This window comes from Rosa chinensis, chromosome 5 (assembly GCF_002994745.2).
Source record: "Rosa chinensis cultivar Old Blush chromosome 5, RchiOBHm-V2, whole genome shotgun sequence".
Classification (NCBI taxonomy): domain Eukaryota; kingdom Viridiplantae; phylum Streptophyta; class Magnoliopsida; order Rosales; family Rosaceae; genus Rosa; species Rosa chinensis.
Genome location: NC_037092.1, coordinates 28,177,141 through 28,202,154, shown reverse-complemented (window position 1 = coordinate 28,202,154; position 25,014 = coordinate 28,177,141). Strand labels below are relative to the sequence as shown.

The following is a 25,014-nucleotide window of genomic DNA, read 5'->3' as shown; positions in this document are numbered from 1 at the left end:
GGATCTGTTTCTGGGTCCTCAAAAACTCACACAACAATGGTTTGATATGCCTCGGAATTTCTGTTGGAAAGATAGCAGAAACCCACGTTTGATTCAGTTTGGAGAGTTATAGAGGTAATAGTTGTCAACAAACTTACCCTTCTCATCATCATCTCAGTTGTTGGTGCTTCCTATTTTGACTTGTAAGATTTACAGTTGGTCAATCTATTCCATTGCCTTGGTATAGAGTATTTGGTACAATGAGAATTACAATGATACCTTACTGAAAGAATTAAATTTTACGAGCTTTTCCATTGTCAATACTCCTCCTCAAGATACTTGTATCTCTGTAAACTTGGAGCTCTTTAGTTTTGAGTGATTTTGTCTTGAATCAATTTCCCCAATAGTGCAAAATTTTCAAATATTCCAATCGGCAAACTATGATCCCAACTCTTAACTATACCTGCCAGGTGCCAACTGTTATTGATTCACAAAATTTGGTCTTAGGCGTAAAATCTTGTGGAAGTTGTTTATTCGGGCTCTGGTGTTTGTGCAAGCAGGTTTTAGATGTTCCCCATTTATGGTTTAGCTCTTGTAGTAGTTGGTCTAGATGTGCCTATTAATAGTAGATTATACTGACTCACTGTACTAGTGTAAGAATTAATCTAAGTATCTAACTGGTGGTGTTTCGACCTGACTGGGCCTTAAGACACCCCCGTACTTTGTTTCTACTTTATCGCATATATGACCTTCCATTGATTGGTTTGCCGATATTACTCTTCACAATTTTGGATGATCGAAGTTCAAAACTTCAAATAAATTGAACCGGACGTCCGGACGTAAACATTCGGAAGCGGATTTGCACACCACCAATAATTACGTGGTGATATATATCACCATTAAATATGAAGCTTCCACGTGTATTAAAATATAACCATAATTAGCGAGCTTCTACAATTGTACATGTGACATCATTTACTGAATTAGCTCCTTTGTTGCTGGATGAGTTTCCACTAGGACTCATTCTCTTTAGTAAAAATGCGGGTTGTGTTGGTGAAGGAAGAGCTGAATCATTACCTAACATGGAAACAACTCTGGACATGGTTGGCCGGTCAGTCGCAAATTCTTGCACACACAAGAGTGCGATTTGAATGCACCTTATAATTTCACTAACAAGGTAAGATTCACCTAAAGATGAATCGATGATTTCCACGACTCTGCCTTCTTTCCACAACTCCCAAATCTGAAAATAGTTTGGTCATCATCAAGTTAGCATTATAAGTAGGGTGTATATTATGATAGTCATTGTTTGCAAATAGACAGACTTGCACGCTTACATGTCCGATCAAATTTGAATAAGGATACCCCTCATGGGAACCAGCATTCTTTTTGCCAGTAACGATTTCTAGTAATAAGACACCAAAACTATACACATCAGACTTGATTGAAAACAATCCTTCCATTGCATATTCTGGTGACATATAACCACTGTAGAAAATAAAAATCAAATGTTAAGCTTCATTCAATAGCATTTATATTGGGTACACTTGCCACAAGCTATTTGTACTTCTTTAGTGTTTAATAAGAGTACGATAACACATAGACCAAAAATTTATTCTGAGATTTGCTAATTTTAGAGGAAACTTACTATGTTCCAACCACACGATTGGTATTTGCTTCAGTTTGCTCCTCTCTAAACATTCTAGCCATACCAAAATCTGCAATCTTTGGGTTCAAAGAATTATCCAATAGAACATTGCTGGCCTTTAGATCTCTATGGATAATTCTCAGTCTCGAATCTTCATGAAGATATAATAACCCTCTAGCAATCCCAAAGATTATCACGAGGCGTCTTGTCCAACTTAAAAGTACTCTTCTTGTTTCATCTGGATAGAGTAAGAAATATAGAGTAACTAAGTACCCTTGCTTGCTTGAAGATACTTACAAATAATAATTGTATGTGTGTGTGTGTGTGTGTATAAAGACTTACTAAAGATGAAAGTGTCCAAACTTTTGTTTGGCAAGTATTCATAGATTAGAATCTTCTCTTCATCTTCAAGACAACAACCTAAAATCTTGACAAGGTTTCTATGTTGGAGTTTTGCAATCAGAAGAACTTCATTCTTAAACTCTTCAACTCCTTGGCTAGAAAACTTGGATAGTCTTTTTATGGCTATTTCCTTTCCATCATAAAGTATGCCCTGAAATTGAATTTGAAAAATGAATGAGAGTAGTTGAAGCAACACATGAACCAATTTTTTTTATTTTTTTATTTATTTCATACATTATGCAAGGGGAGCTACCTTATAAACGCAGCCAAAACCTCCTTCTCCAAGCTTGTTTTCAATGGAGAAATTCTTTGTGGCGGTTGCTATGGTTTTTAGATGAAAGAATAATAACTCCGAGTTTATTCTACTATCATGAAGAGCTAATCTACCAGTAGCTTCTTCGAAGTAGGTTGACCCGGCAGTAAGTTTAAGTGGATATTTATTTTGCCTACGCTTACCTATTATCAAAGACAGAAAAGTAATTTTTTTATAAGCTTGTTTCCATATTCCTATCTTGATATAGTCAAGCTTAGTTAGCCTCATCAGATGATATTTAATAATGCAAAAAAGGGGATTTTACATAACAAGTAATGTTGATAAATGAATAGAAGGCAAGATCAAGTTTATTTACCTTTCATCTTCATGCTTATCAACCAATAAAGGGTAAGTAAGAGAAGAAAAACTGTAACAGATCCCAGTGAAATTGCCAGCCTTGCCTTCTTGCTAAGAGAACCACCTGACTTTGCATATTGAGCTACAAAGGGAAATAAGTAAACACCCAAAATCTAAAGTACCGGACAAAAAAAATCCAAAGACCGGAAGATTAGGAAATCATCAGTTTTGGTGATTACTGAAATTTTATAGTTTAGAGGCAAAGAGGAACATAATAATAATGGTCGTAGTGGTTTCGATGGAGGCTTGGATGTCGGCCGTAACGGCTGTTGGAGGATAGAGTTGGCTAGGTTCCTTGTTGGATCTGGTTTAGTTTTTGGTCTGATGCTGTTGATGTTAGGCCTGCAAGTTCTTCTATCTATCTATCTATCTATCTATCTAAGTCCTGCTCTGGTGGTCAAGTAATTGGTACTCAGTTATTTACAACTACCCAACTACCGTTTGATATAAATCCAAGAATGAAAATTAATAAGCATTTCAATTGCCTTATTATTTTTCATCACTACTAAGCAAGATTGAGCATGGAAATCAACTGATCAGTTGAGCAGGACTGCTATCTATAGTTCTATAATATAAAGTTAAGTGCTCAGACTTCTCCAAAATATGGATTGCTCAAAATACCATTTAGTCTACAATATTATCACAATTAAATTGAGTATGGTGGATTGTTAAATTAGAGCCGCTCACATAAGGAACAGTTTTTGAGAGAATGTGAGGTACAAGTGCATCTGACGACCGAGGATAAATACAAGTTTTAAGTTATTGTAATTTCAGTATTTAAATTTAATACATGTGGTTGAAATTCACTTGTCTCTCACATTTCCTTAAAACTGTCGAGCATGGCCTAAATATTAAATACTCTAAATTCACTCTTTCTCTATATTTGTTTAGATGACCACATTTAGCTCTAACTAATGTAGTATTATAAACATAAAGAACGTACCTAAAGAAGTTGTGTCAACTCGAACATATAAATTTTGACCAGCATTGGAGAAAGTCCTCGTGTCCATCAAGTCCCCGTGCCATGTCACACACCCGATCCCACCTCCCCGCTCATCCGCATTCGTGTAAGCTGTGCAAGAACAATCCATCAAGCACTTTTGTTTGCACCCTTTCAAACTCATACTCATGTTCACACGTGCCGTAGACGAGTCCGGTATTTTTACATGCGCCACCTTCACGAACCCTTCTCCATTTTGACACGTCGACGCTCCAGCTTTCCTAATGCACCCACCCCCGCCAACTCTCAAAGGAGGTGATTTGGATTCGAACCCAGGTAGGCACGTGCAAGCCAACATATAGTCCTTGTCTGAGTCACAGTTAGTATTTGGACCACACTGTCCATATTGATCACACCACTCACTCGGGTAGGAGACGAATTTGGTCCATTGATTTTCCTGATCATTCCACACGAGCAGTTGATATATTCCTGATTCATCTATCACCCCCCTTGTGATCACTGAGTCCCTGGCAATAGCATACACGAAGGATAGCTCATCTTCATTATTGACAAAACTCACATTGTAGGCTCCAACGGTAGCGGTTATTACTGGTAGACCGCTCCATCTGTCCCCGATCCAAGGGCCGCCCCGCCACGATGCCCCTCTACCCTTGTACAAAAACAACTGCGCAAACCCCATCGGGTCTATCCCATATGTACAACTCCCGGTTCCCGGATCATCTTTTGACTTCCAAGATGTTAGGTGCCACTCCAAACCGGACCGCCAGTTCAGCCCAATCTTCATAGAGGAAAGCAGTGTATCTGAGGGGTAATCAAAGCCTTCCCACAGAACTCTTTGGCTATTCTCAAGTAAAACAAGATTTCCTGTATCCAAAAGCTTGGCTGTGAAATTGTTTGGTGAAGATAGAGTAACGTTTGCGGACCAAAGAGTGGTACTTCGGTCCTTTCCATGTATGACAAGGCCTCCATCACCATTGATCGATAGCACTCCATAGGAATCATTCACTGGGTTATCTCTGTTCGCAACCCAGACAATGGTTTTCTCTGGAACTTTGTTATACCAGACTCCAACGTAGCGGTGCTGAGAATTTCCGGGGCTGAAGAACCCTAGTGCAAAGATTTGCGTGCTAGAGACTAAAACTTCGCCATCTCTGATGGGACGGTCTGACGTAAGGGCGTCAAGGGGAAGCTGGCAAATTCTAGAGGGGAGAAGAAGTAAGAGAAGCAATATCAGGATAAACGCTTCGATGCTGGAACTCATTGTTAGTTTTTCTCGGGGAAACTTTTTGCTTTGGCCTTTTCTATTTGCGCATCACTTATATTAATTTATTGGACTGACTTCATAAAGTCAAACCCAGTTGACTGGAGATTAGAGCGCCCTTAACCACAAGTGTAGTCCAATAATTCTGACTTGCACGTCACCGTATATATCGTACATACCAGATCAGAAATCTAGGGATGAAACTAGCAAGACATTTCTACAGTATTGGGTCCGCAGGAAGAAAAATACGCGCATACCTTATTTGAAGAATTACAAGTGCTTGTTTAACAAGTCTATCCTATGCTTCTTCTTCTTCTTTTTTTTTCAATGAAAGAAATGTATTAGATGGTCCAAATGATACATCTAAATACAAAAGGTACAAAATACCCCAGCAATAAATGTATTAGATGGTCCAAATGATACATCTAATTACAAAAGGTACAAAATACCCCAGCAATAAGAGGCATATAGGCACATAGACTAGGTCAACATCTTGTTGTATGAACCAAAAGCCTCATCAAATTCCTGAAAGTCAAAAAGTTCTGTGGGAAGGCTTTGATTTTGGATATAGGAAATCTTGTTTTATTTACAAGGCAGAGGGAGTTAAGGCCGAGTGGGGGCCACTGCCCCCATTAAGATTTTGACATTTGTCTCATAATTGTATGATTTGCCCTCGTCAGAAAAAAATGTGACAATATATATTCTGTTCCCCAATTCACAGGCCACAAAACATATGATGGCTGGACTAAATATATTAGCAAGCCCACAATTCACGATTCCCACAAAATAAGAGAGGGAATATGAAGCTTCTTGTGTACTCTACTCAGCATATATAATCAAAACTCAACTATCACAGCACTGAAAGTCAAACACTACTGAAATTGCTAGCTTGTTGCGATGAGTTCGTTTGTTAAACCTCAAATATCAATATCTCTTTGTTGATCCGTCCAACATCTATGATAACAAAATTCATATGGAATTATAGTTATCTATTGTCTTATTGTGATTCAGGTTAATTAATTTGGTTTTTTGTTTCCTACTATTTTTCTTCTCCGTTCTTGTATATGCAAGGGATCTATTTTGGTTCATCAATGGTCTATTTGGTGTTTGGTTAAATTTTTTGGCCCCCATACATATATATTTCTCCCTCCGCCACTGTTCCTATATATACTGAACTGAAAACCTATGTTTGTATTCCAGCTGCCTGCTTATTGATACAAATGTTACGCATTTGAACATCAGCTAGAACCTATCATTATCATATATAGCTTGTATATTACTACATGTATGTACCATTAATTCAAGATTTGAGGCTTTTAGTGAGCTTCTACTGAAGTACATGTTACATAATCTAGGGAATTAACTACTAGAGGCTAGGGTTCGGGTCTTCACCAGTAATAGAAGTTGTCTGCGTTGTTTAGGTGAAGGAACTGCTGCATCGATCATAACCTAACAGGAAAACAACAAGTGACGTGGTTGGCCGGTCAGTTGCATGCACTTTTGTGCGTACAAGAACCCAGTTTGGATCTATCTGGGAACTTCATTGACAGGTATTATTCACTGAGAGGAAATCAAACAACTTGGTAGAATAAGGAAGATCATAAACAATATGTTCTTTAAACAACATGGTTTTACTAGGTAAGAAATCGGAGCTATGATCGTTACCTTTCTGCATTCTGCATTCCTACTCATGTTTTGGAACTTGAGTTTCCAAATTTGCCCTTCAGTCAATAACACTCAACCGTACCCTACCCTCCAATCTGCAGCAAACCTTCACCAAATTCTTCTACTGAAGAGAGTAGAAAAGAAGGATGACCACTCCAGTTGGAGGTGCCCATATTAATGGGGTGAAGATGGTTTTGTACTGTTACTTTTGTAAGAAGAAGGATGACCACTCCTTTTGCAGGTGTCCAAACCTGGAACCCGTCCCATTTGGCCCAGTGGTTGGGGAAGATTTGTTTTGTGAAGCTTGTGGGGTTGAGGGTGAGAACTATTCTGATGTTTTCCCCATGCAGAATAGAGACTGCCGGAGCGAGAGCCTGGTTTCAGGGAATATTTGATTTGTTTCAAGTGTGATGACAGTGAGCACTGCACTGAGGACTGCCCCATGTTGGCTAATGGCGATAGCAAGTTTTGTTGGAATTGTCGGTCGCTGGGTGACCACTTGACTGATGATTGCTGCAAGTTTGTTGAGATAGTTATCTTTTGTTCGTGCTATGAGACCCGGGGTGAGCACTTGACTGAAGATTGCCCTAGGGAAGCTAATGATGGTCGCAAGTACTGTGGGATTTGTGATTGTCTTGCTGACCACTTGACTGAACATTGCCCCTTGGATGAATCCAAAGCTACTGCTAGTCGCAGTTTCACTCCGTCGAAAATCTGATGGCAACTCTGATCGCGGGAGCTTGAATTTGAACTTTTGTGGCGTTAATTGGCTGACTAATGGAGTTGGTTCAATAACTATTTCTGCTGGATTAGAACTATAGAAGTTACTTTTATATGTTGTTGCTAGCTGGATATGTGGAGTTTACTTTTGAGCAGTCTGTTCTTTACTATTACTGTCGCAGACTAATTACTAATGGTAACACATGATTTTCATGAGCATCATCCTCTAATCTTTTTACTTGTTGCATTCTTTTCTTTTATTGTACCAAAATGTTGACAATTAGGAGATAATGACCGAAACAACGTGCTTTAGAACATGGATAATGCTTTAGAATCTCCATATGGAGGCCTCTAATCCAGCTTTTGAGCCGAGGTTTAGATTCACTGATTGGTCTTATAGTGAAATGAAAAATAGTGGTTTAATTGTTGCTGTACGTAGTTTCTTCTGTTGGATCTGAGTTTAGAGGTTACATATGTACAACAACAATGTGGCATTGAAACATAACATCACCATGGAGGAGCCATTAAAACATTACATCACTATACATTCTCCATATTCTTACTCCCAGTAGGTTTTCGTTATCTTAATTTGGAAAGGACGGATCTTCTTCTCACCAAAAGTCTCCAGTACTATTTTTTTTGGATTCACAGTGCAAGGTCAGTATCTTCACCCAATAGATCGAATCATGGCTGTGGCGAAGATCTTTCCATGTTTATGCTTCCATTTTGCAACGCAATGAGAATGTGTAAAAACTAGTTGAAGATCCTAGAAGGAGCCTTGGGGGGGGGGGGGGTGTGGGGGTGTGAAATAACCGATTTTTTCATTCAAAAACTTTCTCAAGGATTGCAAATGGATGATCAATCCTGAGTATTGATATTGAACAGTATGTATTGTAAAATCAACAAACCAACTAAAGCAATAAAGAACACATGTTTTATTGACGCAGTAAACCCCTATCGAGGGAAAACATCTGCATGGCCTTTACTCTTGAAAGACCAAAACCAAATTACAAGATTACAACACAGAGGTTACACTGATCGCGACAACCTTTCTAGACTCACTCACTAGACTGTTTGTACTCAATTCTTGCTAATTGTTTATACAAGTGAACAACTCAGAAATCTCAACAAAGACACAAGCTATGAACGCAGGAAGTTCTTCTTGAAGATTTCACCTTTGAAGCTTGTAGTACCCAATTGACCTCATGGGATGCAAGAGATGAATATTAATGCATGAATGGTTTTGTGTTTTTCAAATTGTTTTCAACAAGGAACAAGACACTTTGAAAAGCAGAAAACCAAAGAGATAAACTCTTGATAAGCAAAGGGATAAACCCAAACATTTTCAATACCAGAGAATGAACGAGTATCCAAGTATATATAGGAGGAAGAGGAAAATTAGTTCACTTAACAACCCCCTAAGCTCAGTTGGAGTAGGTAAAGTCATACCCTTAATTTCATATTGCACATGTAAACCCATACCCCAAATTTAAATTTGGAAAACCAAATTTAGAAGCCAACATCTAAATTCCTTAATCAAGGCTGACACAAGAATGGAACCCATGAAAAACCCATGATTTTGTGAAAGGGATGCAATGCATGAGCTTACTTGAGCCATGAGGAAGACTCTAGTTGAGCTTTTCAGCCGAGGTTTAGATTCACTAATTGAGTATCAAAGGAAAAATGGTTGTTTGTTGCTGTATACTACACCAATTTCGGAATCAGACAATACATATCAGACGACAGCAAACATTTTAACTGTCGTCTGAATTAATCAGACGACAGCAAGAAATATTCTGTCGTTTGAGTTTTCGATTCCAACAACAGTTTTTTCTTGGCTCTTGTGCAATAGCATTTCAGACAATGGTTGATTTTTTTTATGTTGTCTGAATGAATTAATTTAGACAACAGTTATTATATGATGTTGTCCAAAGTTGATTAACACAATGGTCGATAAAAGATGTTGTTTGATTGTTTTTAATCACACAATAATTATTGCTTCTCTTCTCTGTTGTGTAATTGCTAGTAATATAATGGTTGAGAAAGATATTGTCTGATTGTTATTCAAACAACAGTTTTTAGTTGTCTGTCGTGCCACTATTTTTCAAACAATGTACTTGAATTGATGATGTTGTCTGAGTTTTAGGGTTCAATAAGTTGGCGCCCAGTTAATAATTAACACCTAGCCAAATTTTCAATTTTCACTTCCCACTGTTCGACCAAAAGTCCAAAACCTGAGCTCGCGCCTCTCTCTATCCCTCTTAATCAGAATCACTATCCATCTCACCCAACCTCACCAACCAGCTCTCTCACGAATCCTCAGCTATCACTACTGGATCTCAATATACTCACTATTCTCAGCCCTCAACTTCTCTCAGATGGATTGCATCCAATCCAAGATCTAGAATGAAGAGGCCGTCCTGCGATACAAGGATCGGAAGCCGTCTTGTATAGGTTCACCTGCCCAATTTGGCTTCAACCTCGGCTGTTGCAGGGCCGCCGAACTCGGAGTTGGAGAGTCTGTCACTCTGTCTAGCAACCCGTCTCCGCCTCTCTCGCTCTCCGGTCTCAGAGTTCCGCCTCCAGGCTCGAGGTATCTCACTATCTCCCTCTCCCTCTCCGTCTCCTACTCTTCTCCTCCTCCTGACCTCCTCGGCGAGTCGGTGACGGCTCCTCCCCTCCTCCAGTCCTCCTCTTCTTTTCTTCTGAAGTTCTGGCCTTCTGGGTTTCTGAATTCTAAAATTCTAATATGTAATTTCCAGGTTCGATTGTTGAATTGTTGAAATGGGTTCCGGGTTCGATTTCGGATTTCCAGTTGAATCTCCTCCTCTCCGTCTCTGAGCTCCAGCGATCCATCATCCAGGTATCTCTCTCACCGTCTCCATCTTCTTCTCCTCATCTTCTCCTTCTCCTTTATATTTGAATATTCCATTTTTTTTTTTTTTAAGTTTCTGATCTTCATCAGTTCTTCGGCAGCTCGGCCCTTGAGGCATGATCAGTTGCTGCCTTGCTGGGTTATTGACTCCAGTCACTCCACCGAATCTAGGTATTCTAAGACAACCCAATTCATCTCCAAATTGATAAAACCCAAATTGAAATTGTTAAAATTAATGAAATTGTAAATTCTGATAAATCCCAGTTCTTGGGTGGGTTGGATTTGCTGAATTTGTGCATGTAATTTTCTAGCTAGTCATTCATTTAATTCAAATACCAATTTTGACATCATTGCTTGGAATTTGGAATGATATCGAAGTCCATCGTTTGATGTGGTATAAGGAGTGTGAGGCAAATTTTCCTCACTGTAAAATCCTGTGTTACTGATTAAACTGAAGAGACCTATACCAAAACGAAAAATTTGATCGAAGAGAGGAGCTACTAGCCTACTACGTACCTATATAGATATCTAGCTTTATCTAATTTGCAGTCTAATGAATTTGTGGGTTGCTGAATTAGGCTAATACATTTGAGTGGAGATGCTTGAATATTGATTTCTTTTATTCATCCTCTATGCAAGAACTGTGTGAATCAGAGGGCCACAAATGAAAGCTTGAAGAGAATAAAGGTAATTAAATTTGTTAAAGTTTCCATCAACGTTATAGTATAATTTGAAAAATCATAACTAACTGACTTTGGTATACAAATATGGTACTCATATATATGGAGATGATGTATTAGGGTGATTGGAACACTGCATTGTATTCTAAGCGGATCAAAAGTGAAACGAAACTGAAAAGCATTGGAGTTTCAAGCTCTTTTAAGATGTTTAATTTTTCCATGGATTCGTTCCTTCACGCAATGGGAGGGAACAGAGGAAGTGCAGATAGAGATCGAGGATTTGAGAGGGAACTTGAAGCAATGGGAGATATAAAGCACCGGAACATCGTGACTCTTAATGGTATGCATATATTAATTCAATTTCAACATTGCTAAGATTTATACATTTGAGTTTTAGTATTAATTTAGTTTGCTATACTTGAAAAGTGCAAATGAAATGCTGATTTGAAAGTAACTAGCATTTGAAACATCAGAATTCCCAATGAACACAAATAAAAGTTGGGTTCTTAAAGTTTTCAATTTCATGGTTATTAATGACTTGTTCATCAATTCTTTTTGGAGAATAATTCTTAAAGTTGGGTGAGATTTTGGTTTCTCTTTAATATGATTTTTAACTCCTCTGACAGATTCAATTTGTTAATGGACGTGTACCACAATCTATATCAGAAATATGATTTTATTTGGAGAATAATTTGTTACAAATAATTGAAATCTGAGTTGCAATTCAGCTCTTAATACTTTCTGTTGTTTTATCGTCTAAGGTTGGCGTGCGAGGACATATCTGGGGGTCTAGAGGATATTGCAATTCCAGCTAGCAATTTGGTCGATGATCCGCCTGTTGCTCCTACAGGCAAGTTGATCATGTTCATGGAGTAATACTTGTTATTGTGAATAAAAAAATGTTTATAGGCAAGTTGGAATTCAAATTTCATCCAGTTGTCTTGTTGATTTGAGTCATTCTTCCTTATCAAATTACTTTGCCCTCTTCAGTTGCAATGGTGGAACTTTTTCATGGATCTTTTTATATCCCTCAACTTCAGGTTACACGTATTTCAAGTCTATTCAAGTTGCGCAAAACGTGAAGCTTCCCAAAGATGCCACTGGATGCAATTGCAAAGGAAGTTGTGTAGATTCCAAGACCTACCAAGTGCTAAACTTAACGGCTCTGACTTTCCATATGTGCACCGTGATGGTGGCAGGTGAGAATTGCATCAAACATGCTATCCTAGAAATGCTACATAAACATCTAATATTAAGTGGTTTATAGCATTTCATTTTCTAATACTGTACTTGTTTCTGTTTTACCTTCCAGATTAATTGAAGCCAAGGATGTAGTGTTTGAATGTGGGCCAAAATGTGGTTGTGGACCTTCTGTGTCAACTGTACTTCTCAGACGGGGCTCAAGTACCGATTTGAGGTTGTGTTTCACTATAGCTATTTTGGATGTCTTGCAAATACTAATGTTAAGAGGTATGACCAGTATAATGTATCATGCACTTCAGTTTCTTTTGCAGTTATTCTACTTCTCATTTTGTGGTGAAATAAACTTATCTCTGAATATTATGCTTAATATAATGTAATGAAATGTGTATATGTACTTAAGTTTTTGAAAGTAGATAATCAATCATGCGCAAATAATTTTTAACATTCAAGATATCTTAGGTATTATTGATGCGCGCCTTGATATATAGTAAAGAATCTAGTCTAAGTCCATACTCTGCAGATATTAGACTATATTTTATAATCCATCCACGTCTTTGTGACAACTTATGGTATATAATTTTAGGCTAAGAGACTTTTGAGAATGTAGCGGAAGTCATAATTCGTATATATCTTTGGCCATTTAAGAATACTACTAAATGTTAATTTGCTTGAGCAGGCTTGATAACTTACAACTTCAAGAAAAATAAATGAATCCAACTTCTACTGTTAAGGCCATTGGTCATAGTCTTTCAATTGTATCTCTTCTCAATATGTTCCAGCAATATATGAGCTATATATGAAGGAAGTTCTATTTGTACAAAGGAAGAGATTTCTGTTCCAGCAATATATGTCAGAGTGGTAATTCATGATTAAAATGTTCACTGGTATGTGATTACATTACTACAGGTTGCTGAGGGGGAGATTCCACTCGTGGTAGCTAAAGGGTACTGAAACAAGCTAGATTTACTATATATAATATGATTCAAAAAGTGATATCAACTAAAGGCAATCTCTTTTCCCTGCAGAGAGGAGATAGCACGTTATAAAGGACTTGATCCGACAGAGCATTTACTAATGTTAAAAGCACTCTGTGAACTCCGAGCCGATGTATTTACTCCTTTGTCATTATTTTTTCTATTTCTTAATGTCAAGTGGTGTACATACCGGATATCCTAGCTTTATGTTACCAATTGTTGTTGCCTGAACATGTCAATACATGTTCCAAGTATATTCAGGTGTCTGTTCTGTTTTTCCCTTTAGTTTCTGGTTGTGTGAAATAATTAACTCATTCTTTTTGTATCTAGCAAGATGATGCAGTGGCTTATATTAATGATGCTCTGAAACAAGGAACTGAAATTTCTTCATTCCGCAAAGATAAGATAGGAGGAGACGAAAAGAGGACTTCTTATTGGTAATGTTTTGATATGTTACGATGAATTTCATGTGTTTAATAGCAAATTTGGTTTTTATATCACTTTCTATATTTATGTCAGGTATGATGGAAATACAATAATAGGTCATAGATTATACAAGGAAGTAACTGTCATTGAGTCGAAGACAAAAGTTAGGGGAAAAGGGTGTTTGAACCTACCAAATATCAGTTTCCAGTGGGAAACACTAGCAACCAATCTCGAGGAATTTCAGAAAGTTATGGTAAGTCAAATTTTTTATTTATTCCAGTACTGAAGTCCATCATTAACTATTCCTTGGTGTAATGACAGGATGAACTCTCATCAAGCAAAGTTGCAGGAGAACGTGATGCTGCTAAGACTATTGAAACTGATGCTATTCCTGCTCTTGAGAAACTTCAGAAGGTAAATTTGCTATCTTTTTGTGACTATTAATTATAAGAATGCATGGTTAATCATTAGCAGTTTAGTAGCAATTTACCAGTGAACTTTATTAATAGTCTTATTCTTGCATACTTTGGTGTTCATATTAGCAGTTACAAGACGGCTGCCAGTGGATTCTCTGCTAAGCTCACTCAACAGCGAAAGTAAAGGCTGTTGTTGATGCGAAAGTAAAGGTTGTTGTTGATGCAACTTCTGCTGGCATCTTCATTGTCATCATAAAGTGTGTTCTTCAAGACTTGGTTGGTTTCAACATTTTACTAAATTTTGTTAGAAAACTAGTTCTGTTGATGTAATGACTTTATTGGATATCTGGATAAATGTATCGGATTTTAACATAAATGAATGTGTTTTGGATGTGATGTCATTTTGAATGTCTATCATACCGTTCAATCCAGCTAAAAACTATTGTCCAATATGCCTAACAAAAACTGTTGTATGAGCCATCTAACTATAATACTATAAGGACTAAAAGAACGAGAAAGTCATTGTCCAGCAAAACAACAAACAACAGTTTTTTGGAGAAATCTATAGTATCAGTAATGGATGGACAATGGGATTTGCAAGTACATATTGTCTGACTAAGCCTTCAGACAACAACAAGCATATAAGCCCCTGTTGTCTAGCATAGCCTTCAAACAACAGCAAGCATATAAGCCCCTGTTGTCGAGCACAGCCTTCAGACAACAGCAAGCATATAAGCCCCTGTTGTGTGGCACAACATTCAGACACAGTAAGTATATAAGCCACTGTTGTTTTTCTTGGTGTTCAGACAACAGACAGCATAGTCGTCGCTGTTGTAGTAAACTTTATCAGACGACAGTTTTTTGGTATTGTCTGATCCATGTATCAGACGGCATTGAGATAGACAACAGTAAAGTCTATAATCAGACGACAGTGAAAAACTGTCGTCTGATTGAAAAATTGGTGTAGTGGTAGTTTCTTTCGTTGGATCTGAGTTTAGAGGTTATATATGTACAACAACACTTTGTAGCATAACAGCATCACATCGATCACCATATCATAGAGAATAAATATTCTTACTCCCATAATTAAGGTTCTCTTAATTTGGATAGGACCAATCTTCTTCTCGCCAACAATCTCAAGTACTATTTTTTTGGATTCATAGTGTAAGGTTGATATCTTCACCGAACAGATCGAATCATGGTAGCGAGATCGCGAAGATCTTTCCATGTTTATGCTTCCGTTGTGCTACATAATGAAAACGTGTAAAAACTAATAACTATGAATTATAATGAGGAAGTAAGTTTACCAAAAATGAAGTGATTAAGAGCCACTAAATTTCTGTATTGAGGTTGAGCAAGTATTTGCTAAAAACAAGACGATATCCAAGTTTGCAATTGCAACAGGTCGATAAACTTATCGACACAGAGAACGCTCCCCGGTTTGCGTTAGCAACTAAGCAATCTTCAATGGAGATCCTTGCTTGGAATTGTAGGGGATTGAACAATGACCTTGCTGTGCAAGCATTGCAAACCCTGATTCACCAGAAGAGGCCTTTGTTCATCTTCTTGAGTGAGACTAAGATTAACGACTGGGATTATATGAATGGGTTGAGGCTGCAGTTAGGGTTTCTCAATTGTGAGGCTGTTTTCAGTGTTGGGCAATCCGGCGGTATCACTCTTTTTTGGGAGGAAGGGCTGGATGTGAGATTTAGGTCAAAATCCAAGAATCATATCGATGTTGAGGTCCATGCAGTAGACGGCTTAGGGGTGGTTTGGAGGCTTACTGGCTTTTACGGCCATCCGACCACGTCGGAGAGACACCGATCGTGGTCACTGCTTCAACACCTCAGTGAGGAATCAGCACTACCGTGGGTAGTAGTTGGAGATTTTAACGAGATCGTCCATGGCTATGAGAAGGATGGAGGTGCTGTTAGGCGAGAAGGGCAAATGCAATTGTTCCAGAATGCATTGCGCTCGTCTGATTTGTTTGATCTGGGTTTTTTTTGGGCGCCATTTACTTGGCAAGGTGGTGGTGTGCGATGCCGGTTGGACTAAGCGGTAGCGTCGCCTTCATGGTTGGACGTGTTCGCGGAGGCGCGTGTCGTGCATCTCCCTCCAATACATGGGGACCATGTGCCTCTGTTAATTGGTGTCTTTACCTCATCTCCGGCAGCTAGTGCTAGAAGGTGCCGGTGATTCAAATTTGAGAGTTTCTGGGCACTTCATATTGACTGTCAGGAGGTTGTTGCTAGAGGATGGGTTGTTCCTTTCCTGGTAGACCTATGCTTTAGGTTACGAAGAAGATTACCAGTACTAGATTTGAGTTAAATGAGTGGCAACGTTCTGTCTTTGGAAATCGTCGCAGAGAGATTGAATTGATACGTGGTAGACTCCAATCTCTACTTGACTTACCACTCACTCAAGAAAACCAGCAGGAGACCTTTGATTTATCTACCAGGCTTGATGTGCTCCTAGAAGATGAAGATGAACATGCTTACTGGAAGTCTGGAAGCAACGTTCTAAGATTGTATGGTTGAATGAAGGTGACCATAACACCAAGTTCTTCCATCGAAAGGCCTCAAACAGGAGAGCAAAGAATAGGTTGCAAGGGCTGTTTGATAGGAATGGTACATGGCAGTCCTTAGAGGAGGGTTTGGAAAGGGTTGTCCTGCACTATTTTTCAGATATGTTTGGTTCTGCTAATATTGATCAGGCTCATATGCATTCCGTGGTTGATTTACTTGAACCTAGAGTGACAGATGAGATGAATATTGAGCTTTGTGCACCATATGGTGAGCAGGAAATCAAAGTGGCGCTGTTCCAAATGTACCCTACCAAGGCTCCGGGGCCAGATGGGATGTCTTCTCTATTTTTTCAAAAGTACTAAGATACGGTTGGTCCTGAGGTCGTTGTAGCGGTTTGGTGTTACAAAAGAAAGTTGTGATGATATGCAAGTTGACAAGTTGTTACAAAATAGGAAAGCGTATGCTACCCTAAAACCTCAAAACATTGAGTAACAACATGTAAGAACACAGGGCATGATTACAAGTTGACATTATATTTAACCTTGATTGCATTGATAATTTCTTGGAATAATCACACACTTCTTTTGAGTTCTGGAAAATAATAGCCGAGTATGCTTTGAAGTAGGAACCCTGCCACAATATACTTGTTTGTTCATTTTTTTTTTTTTTTTTTTTTTTTTTAAAAAAAGAGGATCAAAGGGTTTCACTCCTATTCTCATGGTGACTCGAACCCGGTTTCACTCCTGCCCCTATGGTGACTCGAACCCATGACTTCGTACATAGGTAGTGGGTGCTCTAGCCACTGAGCTAACACCACTTCCAAGATACTTGTTTGTTCATTGTAAATAGCTAGAAAAGATAGATAAACGGTGAGTATCCGACTCTTCATTTATTAATTGAATAACCCTTTTCTTTCAAAAATCTTCTATATGATATAAAAATAAAAAACAAAAGAAGAAAAAAAAAGGGCAAATGCCCATATTTGTCCACTGCATATCTTGAATGGCATGTCAATTAATGGAGAATAGGTCATATCTCGACTCCTCCACCTTTTTGATATCAGACGTCTGATGACGACATAATTCCAGGATAAATTTTTTTATAAAAGCTCCGTTTGAGTTGTTTCACACTTGAACAGTCAAGCATGTCTTTCTTTCATTTAAAATGTCAATTTGACCTTCCTATAGAAATTGATATTGACGGATACATAAAAAAAAAAAAATTAGAAGGCTATACTATGTTGTTTGTTACTTTGAACCTGTCTCAGTTTTCATAAGACTTCAACATTTATATTTGAAATCCCAATATTCTACGTATGGACTTGGTACCGACAAACAATGCCACTTTTTGGTACAAAATAATTCCATGAAATTTATCCACTTCATTGGAACCAGAATTTGTACACACTGGATGTGCCAGCATGTGACTATCCTTCCTCACTCAATCAAAAAGACTCCTCCTTCCTAAACCTTCAAAGAAAAAAGAAAAAAAAAAATCTTCTCCGTTGCCTATATCATTTTAAATTTCTAACACCTCAAGTTGTTTCTTAATTTAGTAATCACCAATTTTTGTTTGAGCCTAATCAGTAATCACCAAGTCTATGATCCAATCAATTTCAACATAATGTGGCTTCATTTCCACATAAGAATTTGACGTAAGTTGAGGCAAAAATTTGATGTTAAAATGTACCAACTAAAATCCACAGAAGATTTGAGGAATTAGCTAGTTGATAATGTTCTAAAAATTAAAATGCTGTTAAGTGAGAGGGTTTTGTAACATGTCATGTTCGACTCACCAATTACATTATAACATCAATGTGAGCGGGACTTTTTTTTTTTTTTTAAAGAAGCGGGAAGAGGACAAGCTCAACGTCCCCTCCCGAAGTATTATTGATAAGGAGAAGAAAAAAATACATACAGGCCGGAGGACGTAACCAAAGCCATGCCCAGAACAAAAACCATAATGCAAACCATGCTATAGAGCCTTCTAGAAAGTCCCGCTTGCCCAGGACTATGAAGTCACTAATTTTTGGACTTGTAACCTAAAAGTTTAAAACCAAAGAGAAATTTTAGATTTTGGCATAGAAACAAAAATCTTTGGACTTGTATTTTTGATTTTTTCGAAAACACAAGGATCTTTTGATTAAAACTCGTACATTTAGGTAGCAGGGAAGTAGTTCCATAATTTATTTCTGATCCAGACAGCAAGACCATTTCTAATATATCAAAAGTCTAAAACCAAAAAGTTTAAAACCAAAGAGAAATTTTAGATTTTGGCATAGAAACAAAAATCTTTGGACTTGTATTTTTGATTTTTTCGAAAACACAAGGATCTTTTGATTAAAACTCGTACATTTAGGTAGCAGGGAAGTAGTTCCATAATTTATTTCTGATCCAGACAGCAAGACCTTGTGAGCGGGACTTGTAACCTAAAAATTTAAAACCAAAGAGAAATTTTAGATTTTGGCATAGAAACAAAAATCTTTGGACTTGTATTTTTGATTTTTTCGAAAACACAAGGATCTTTTGGTGATTAAAACTCGTACATTTAGGTAGCAGGGAAGTAGTTCCATAATTTATTTCTGATTCAGACAGCAAGACCATTTCTAATATATCAAAAGTCTTCAACTTGTGGAAGTACTACTCCTCTCTGTCCCCTACATTTCTGTTATGATCGAACAGCACCACACCGGCGCCATAAGTCAGACCCTTCATCTTTGAATGTTCTCTATTTCCCATCTTGGGTTTTACATCTACTTTATGTTTCTCTCCAGCCGGCTGCTGAGAGAATGTGAGGAAACCCAAGACTTTTGACTTTTCATTCACCGTTTGGAACAAAAAAGAAGTGATTTTGGATCTGTTTCTGGGTCCTCAAAACTCACACAAAAATGGTTTGATATGCCTCGGAATTTCTGTTGGAAAGATAGCAGAAACCCACGTTTGATTCAGTTTGGAGAGTTATAGAGGTAATAGTTGTCAACAAACTTACCCTTCTCATCATCATCTCAGTTGTTGGTGCTTCCTATTTTGACTTGTAAGATTTACAGTTGGTCAATCTATTCCATTGCCTTGGTATAGAGTATTTGGTACAATGAGAATTACAATGATACCTTACTGAAAGAATTAAATTTTACGAGCTTTTCCATTGTCAATACTCCTCCTCAAGATACTTGTATCTCTGTAAACTTGGAGCTCTTTAGTTTTGAGTGATTTTGTCTTGAATCAATTTCCCCAATAGTGCAAAATTTTCAAATATTCCAATCGGCAAACTATGATCCCAACTCTTAACTATACCTGCCAGGTGCCAACTGTTATTGATTCACAAAATTTGGTCTTAGGCGTAAAATCTTGTGGAAGTTGTTTATTCGGGCTCTGGTGTTTGTGCAAGCAGGTTTTAGATGTTCCCCATTTATGGTTTAGCTCTTGTAGTAGTTGGTCTAGATGTGCCTATTAATAGTAGATTATACTGACTCACTGTACTAGTGTAAGAATTAATCTAAGTATCTAACTGGTGGTGTTTCGACCTGACTGGGCCTTAAGACACCCCCGTACTTTGTTTCTACTTTATCGCATATATGACCTTCCATTGATTGGTTTGCCGATATTACTCTTCACAATTTTGGATGATCGAAGTTCAAAACTTCAAATAAATTGAACCGGACGTCCGGACGTAAACATTCGGAAGCGGATTTGCACACCACCAATAATTACGTGGTGATATATATCACCATTAAATATGAAGCTTCCACGTGTATTAAAATATAACCATAATTAGCGAGCTTCTACAATTGTACATGTGACATCATTTACTGAATTAGCTCCTTTGTTGCTGGATGAGTTTCCACTAGGACTCATTCTCTTTAGTAAAAATGCGGGTTGTGTTGGTGAAGGAAGAGCTGAATCATTACCTAACATGGAAACAACTCTGGACATGGTTGGCCGGTCAGTCGCAAATTCTTGCACACACAAGAGTGCGATTTGAATGCACCTTATAATTTCACTAACAAGGTAAGATTCACCTATAGATGAATCGATGATTTCCACGACTCTGCCTTCTTTCCACAACTCCCAAATCTGAAAATAGTTTGGTCATCATCAAGTTAGCATTATAAGTAGGGTGTATATTATGATAGTCATTGTTTGCAAATAGACAGACTTGCACGCTTACATGTCCGATCAAATTTGAATAAGGATACCCCTCATGGGAACCAGCATTCTTTTTGCCAGTAACGATTTCTAGTAATAAGACACCAAAACTATACACATCAGACTTGATTGAAAACAATCCTTCCATTGCATATTCTGGTGACATATAACCACTGTAGAAAGCAAAAATCAAATGTTAAGCTTCATTCAATAGCATTTATATTGGGTACACTTGCCACAAGCTATTTGTACTTCTTTAGTGTTTAATAAGAGTACCATAACACATAGACCAAAAATTTATTCTGAGATTTGCTAATTTTAGAGGAAACTTACTATGTTCCAACCACACGATTGGTATTTGCTTCAGTTTGCTCCCCTCTAAACATTCTAGCCATACCAAAATCTGCAATCTTTGGGTTCAAAGAATTATCCAATAGAACATTGCTGGCCTTTAGATCTCTATGGATAATTCTCAGTCTCGAATCTTCATGAAGATATAATAACCCTCTAGCAATCCCAAAGATTATCACGAGGCGTCTTGTCCAACTTAAAAGTACTCTTCTTGTTTCATCTGGATAGAGTAAGAAATATAGAGTAACTAAGTACCCTTGCTTACTTGAAGATACTTACAAATAATAATTGTATGTGTGTGTGTGTGTGTGTGTGTGTATAAAGACTTACTAAAGATGAAAGTGTCCAAACTTTTGTTTGGCAAGTATTCATAGATTAGAATCTTCTCTTCATCTTCAAGACAACAACCTAAAATCTTGACAAGGTTTCTATGTTGGAGTTTTGCAATTAGAAGAACTTCATTCTTAAACTCTTCAACTCCTTGGCTAGAAAACTTGGATAGTCTTTGAACGGCTATTTCCTTTCCATCATAAAGTATGCCCTGAAATTGAATTTGAAAAATGAATGAGAGTAGCTGATGCAACACATGAACCAAATTTTTTTTTTTTTGATTTCATACATTATGCAAGGGGAGCTACCTTATAAACGCAGCCAAAACCTCCTTCTCCAAGCTTGTTTTCAATGGAGAAATTCTTTGTGGCGGTTGCTATGGTTTTTAGATGAAAGAATAATAACTCCGAGTTTATTCTACTATCATGAAGAGCTAATCTACCAGTAGCTTCTTCGAAGTAGGTTGACCCGGCAGTAAGTTTAAGTGGATATTTATTTTGCCTATGCTTACCTATTATCAAAGACAGAAAAGTAATTTTTTATAATCTTGTTTCCATATTCCTATCTTGATATAGTCAAGCTTAGTTAGCCTCATCAGATGATATTACATAACAAGTAATGTTGATAAATGAATAGAAGGCAAGACTAAAGGAATGACGAAGTGATGTTAGCTCAGTGGTTAGAGCACCCACTACCTAATGACGAAGTCATGGGTTCGAGTCACCATGGGAGTAGGAATGAAATCATTTGATCCTCTTAAAAAAAAAAAAAAAGTATTTAAAAAAAAAAAAAGTTTATTTACCTTTCATCTTCATCCTTACCAACCAATAAAGGGTAAGTAAGAGAAGAAAAACTGTAACAGATCCTAGTGAAATTGCCAGCCTTGTCTTCTTGCTAAGAGAACCACCTGACTTTGCATATTGAGCTACAAAGGGAAATAAGTAAACACCCAAACAAAATCTAAAGTATCGGACAAAAAAAATCCATTAATTTTCATTCTTGGATTTATATCAAACGGCAGTTGGGTAGTTGTAAATAACTGAGTACCAATTACTTGACCACCAGAGCATGACTTAGATAGATGGATAGATAGATAGATAGAAGAACTTGCAGACCTAACATCAACAGCATCAGACCAAAAACTAAACCAGATCCAACAAGGAACCTAGCCAACTCTATCCTCCAACAGCCGTTACGGCCGACATCCAAGCCTCCATCGAAACCACTACGACCATTATTATTATGTTCCTCTTTGCCTCTAAACTATAAAATTTCAGTAATCAGTATAAATCCAAGAATGAAAATTAATAAGCATTTCAATTGCCTTATTATTTTTCATCACTACTAAGCAAGATTGAGCATGGAAATCAACTGATCAGTTGAGCAGGACTGCTATCTATAGTGCTATAATATAAAGTTAAGTGCTCAGACTTCTCCAAAATATGGATTGCTCAAAATACCCTTTAGTCTATAAAATAGAAACTCATAATCAAAGCATATAAATAGTTATTTTAATACAATAAAAAGCGCATAAAAAGTATAAATACAATTTTTTTTTAAGGTAAGAATTAAAGACGTTCACCAATCGCACATGCATTACACGAATATGAAGGTAGTGTAAATAAAATGACCCCTCCTATTCAAGATGCGGTCCACATAATTTTTTGAAGAATTACAATATTATCACAATTAAATTGAGTATGGTGGATTGTTAAATTAGAGCCGCTCACATAAGAAACAGTTTTTGATATAATGTGAGGTACAAGTGCATCTGACGACTGAAGATAAATACAAGTTTTAAGTTATTGTAATTTCAGTATTTAAATTTAATACATGTGGTTGAGATTCACTTGTCTCTCACATTTCCTTAAAACTGTCGAGCATGGCCTAAATATTAAATACTCTAAATTCACTCCTTCTCTATGTTTGTTTAGATGACCACATTTAGCTCTAACTAATGTAGTATTATAAACATAAAGAACGTACCTAAAGAAGTTGTGTCAACTCGAACATATAAATTTTGACCACCATTGGAGAAAGTCCTCGTGTCCATCAAGTCCCCGTGCCATGTCACACACCCGATCCCACCTCCCTGCTCATCCTCATTCGTGTAAGCTGTGCAAGAACAATCCATCAAGCACTTTTGTTTGCACCCTTTCAAACTCATACTCATGTTCACACGTGCCGTAGACGAGTCCGGTATTTTTACATGCGCCACCTTCATGAACCCTTCTCCATTTTGACACGTGGACGCTCCAGCTTTCCTAATGCACCCACCCCCGCCAACTCTCAAAGGAGGTGATTTGGATTCGAACCCAGGTAGGCACGTGCAAGCCAACATATAGTCCTTGTCTGAGTCACAGTTAGTATTTGGACCACACTGTCCATATTGCTCACACCACTCACTCGGGTAGGAGACGAATTTGGTCCATTGATTTTCCTGATCATTCCACACGAGCAGTTGATATATTCCTGATTCATCTATCACCCCCCTTGTGATCACTGAGTCCCTGGCAATAGCATACACGAAGGATAGCTCGTCTTCATTATTGACAAAACTCACATTGTAGGCTCCAACGGTAGCGGTTATTACTGGTAGACCGCTCCATCTGTCCCCGATCCAAGGGCCGCCCCGCCACGATGCCCCTCTACCCTTGTACAAAAACAACTGCGGAAACCCCATCGGGTCTATCCCATATGTACAACTCCCGGTTCCCGGATCATCTTTTGACTTCCAAGATGTTAGGTGCCACTCCAAACCGGACCGCCAGTTCAGCCCAATCTTCATAGAGGAAAGCAGTGTATCTGAGGGGTAATCAAAGCCTTCCCACAGAACTCTTTGGCTATTCTCAAGTAAAACAAGATTTCCTGTATCCAAAAGCTTGGCTGTGAAATTGTTTGGTGAAGATAGAGTAACATTTGCGGACCAAAGAGTGGTACTTCGGTCCTTTCCATGTATGACAAGGCCTCCATCACCATTGATCGATAGCACTCCATAGGAATCATTCACTGGGTTATCTCTGTTCGCAACCCAGACAATGGTTTTCTCTGGAACTTTGTTATACCAGACTCCAACGTAGCGGTGCTGAGAATTTCCGGGGCTGAAGAACCCTAGTGCAAAGATTTGCGTGCTAGAGACTAAAACTTCGCCATCTCTGATGGGACGGTCTGACGTAAGGGCGTCAAGGGGAAGCTGGCAAATTCTAGAGGGGAGAAGAAGTAAGAGAAGCAATATCAGGATAAACGCTTCGATGCTGGAACTCATTGTTAGTTTTTCTCGGGGAAACTTTTTGCTTTGGCCTTTTCTATTTGCGCATCACTTATATTAATTTATTGGACTGACTTCATAAAGTCAAACCCAGTTGACTGGAGATTAGAGCGCCCTTAACCACAAGTGTAGTCCAATAATTCTGACTTGCACGTCACCGTATATATCGTACATACCAGATCAGAAATCTAGGGATGAAACTAGCAAGACATTTCTACAGTATTGGGTCCGCAGGAAGAAAAATACGCGCATACCTTATTTGAAGAATTACAAGTGCTTGTTTAACAAGTCTATCCTATGCTTCTTCTTCTTCTTTTTTTTCAATGAAAGAAATGTATTAGATGGTCCAAATGATACATCTAAATACAAAAGGTACAAAATACCCCAGCAATAAATGTATTAGATGGTCCAAATGATACATCTAATTACAAAAGGTACAAAATACCCCAGCAATAAGAGGCATATAGGCACATAGACTAGGTCAACATCTTGTTGTATGAACCAAAAGCCTCATC

At 37.9% G+C, this 25,014-nt stretch overlaps 2 protein-coding genes across 2 annotated transcripts; one reads left to right on the top strand and one right to left on the bottom strand.

The window, feature by feature from the left end:
- Positions 1 to 919: 919 nt before the first annotated feature.
- Positions 920 to 24,496, bottom strand: LOC112167165 (G-type lectin S-receptor-like serine/threonine-protein kinase RKS1). Its single transcript, XM_040505792.1, has 16 exons — positions 23,218 to 24,496; positions 22,034 to 22,156; positions 21,540 to 21,742; positions 21,232 to 21,442; positions 20,884 to 21,121; positions 20,573 to 20,660; positions 20,424 to 20,478; positions 20,187 to 20,312; positions 8,854 to 8,873; positions 3,643 to 4,849; positions 2,659 to 2,781; positions 2,283 to 2,485; positions 1,970 to 2,180; positions 1,628 to 1,865; positions 1,317 to 1,467; positions 920 to 1,222 (listed from the first exon to the last, which is right to left on the bottom strand). The coding sequence occupies exons 1-16, from the start codon at positions 24,494 to 24,496 to the stop codon at positions 920 to 922; spliced, it is 4,779 nt and encodes a 1,592-aa protein (XP_040361726.1).
- On the top strand, positions 12,977 to 14,170 carry LOC112167167 (DDT domain-containing protein DDR4-like). Its single transcript, XM_024304141.2, has 5 exons — positions 12,977 to 13,171; positions 13,369 to 13,475; positions 13,558 to 13,717; positions 13,786 to 13,878; positions 14,010 to 14,170. Exons 1-5 carry the CDS (start codon positions 13,139 to 13,141, stop codon positions 14,040 to 14,042), a joined length of 426 nt encoding a protein of 141 aa, XP_024159909.1. The 5' UTR covers positions 12,977 to 13,138; the 3' UTR covers positions 14,043 to 14,170.
- Positions 24,497 to 25,014: the final 518 nt, after the last annotated feature.

Bases quoted from the DNA above. Each gene is read 5' to 3' on its own strand.
- LOC112167167 (XM_024304141.2), top strand. From the start codon at position 13,139: ATGTTAAAAGCACTCTGTGAACTCCGAGCCGAT. The intron at 13,172-13,368 runs GTATTTACTCCT...TTTTGTATCTAG, and splicing joins TCTGTGAACTCCGAGCCGAT to CAAGATGATGCAGTGGCTTA. The intron at 13,476-13,557 runs GTAATGTTTTGA...TATTTATGTCAG, and splicing joins GAAAAGAGGACTTCTTATTG to GTATGATGGAAATACAATAA.
- LOC112167165 (XM_040505792.1), bottom strand. From the start codon at position 24,496: ATGAGTTCCAGCATCGAAGCGTTTATCCTGATATTGCTTCTCTTACTT. The intron at 2,782-3,642 runs GTACGTTCTTTA...TTCCCTTTGTAG, and splicing joins AGTTGACACAACTTCTTTAG to CTCAATATGCAAAGTCAGGT. The intron at 1,223-1,316 runs GTAAGCGTGCAA...AACTATTTTCAG, and splicing joins ATTCAAATTTGATCGGACAT to ATTTGGGAGTTGTGGAAAGA.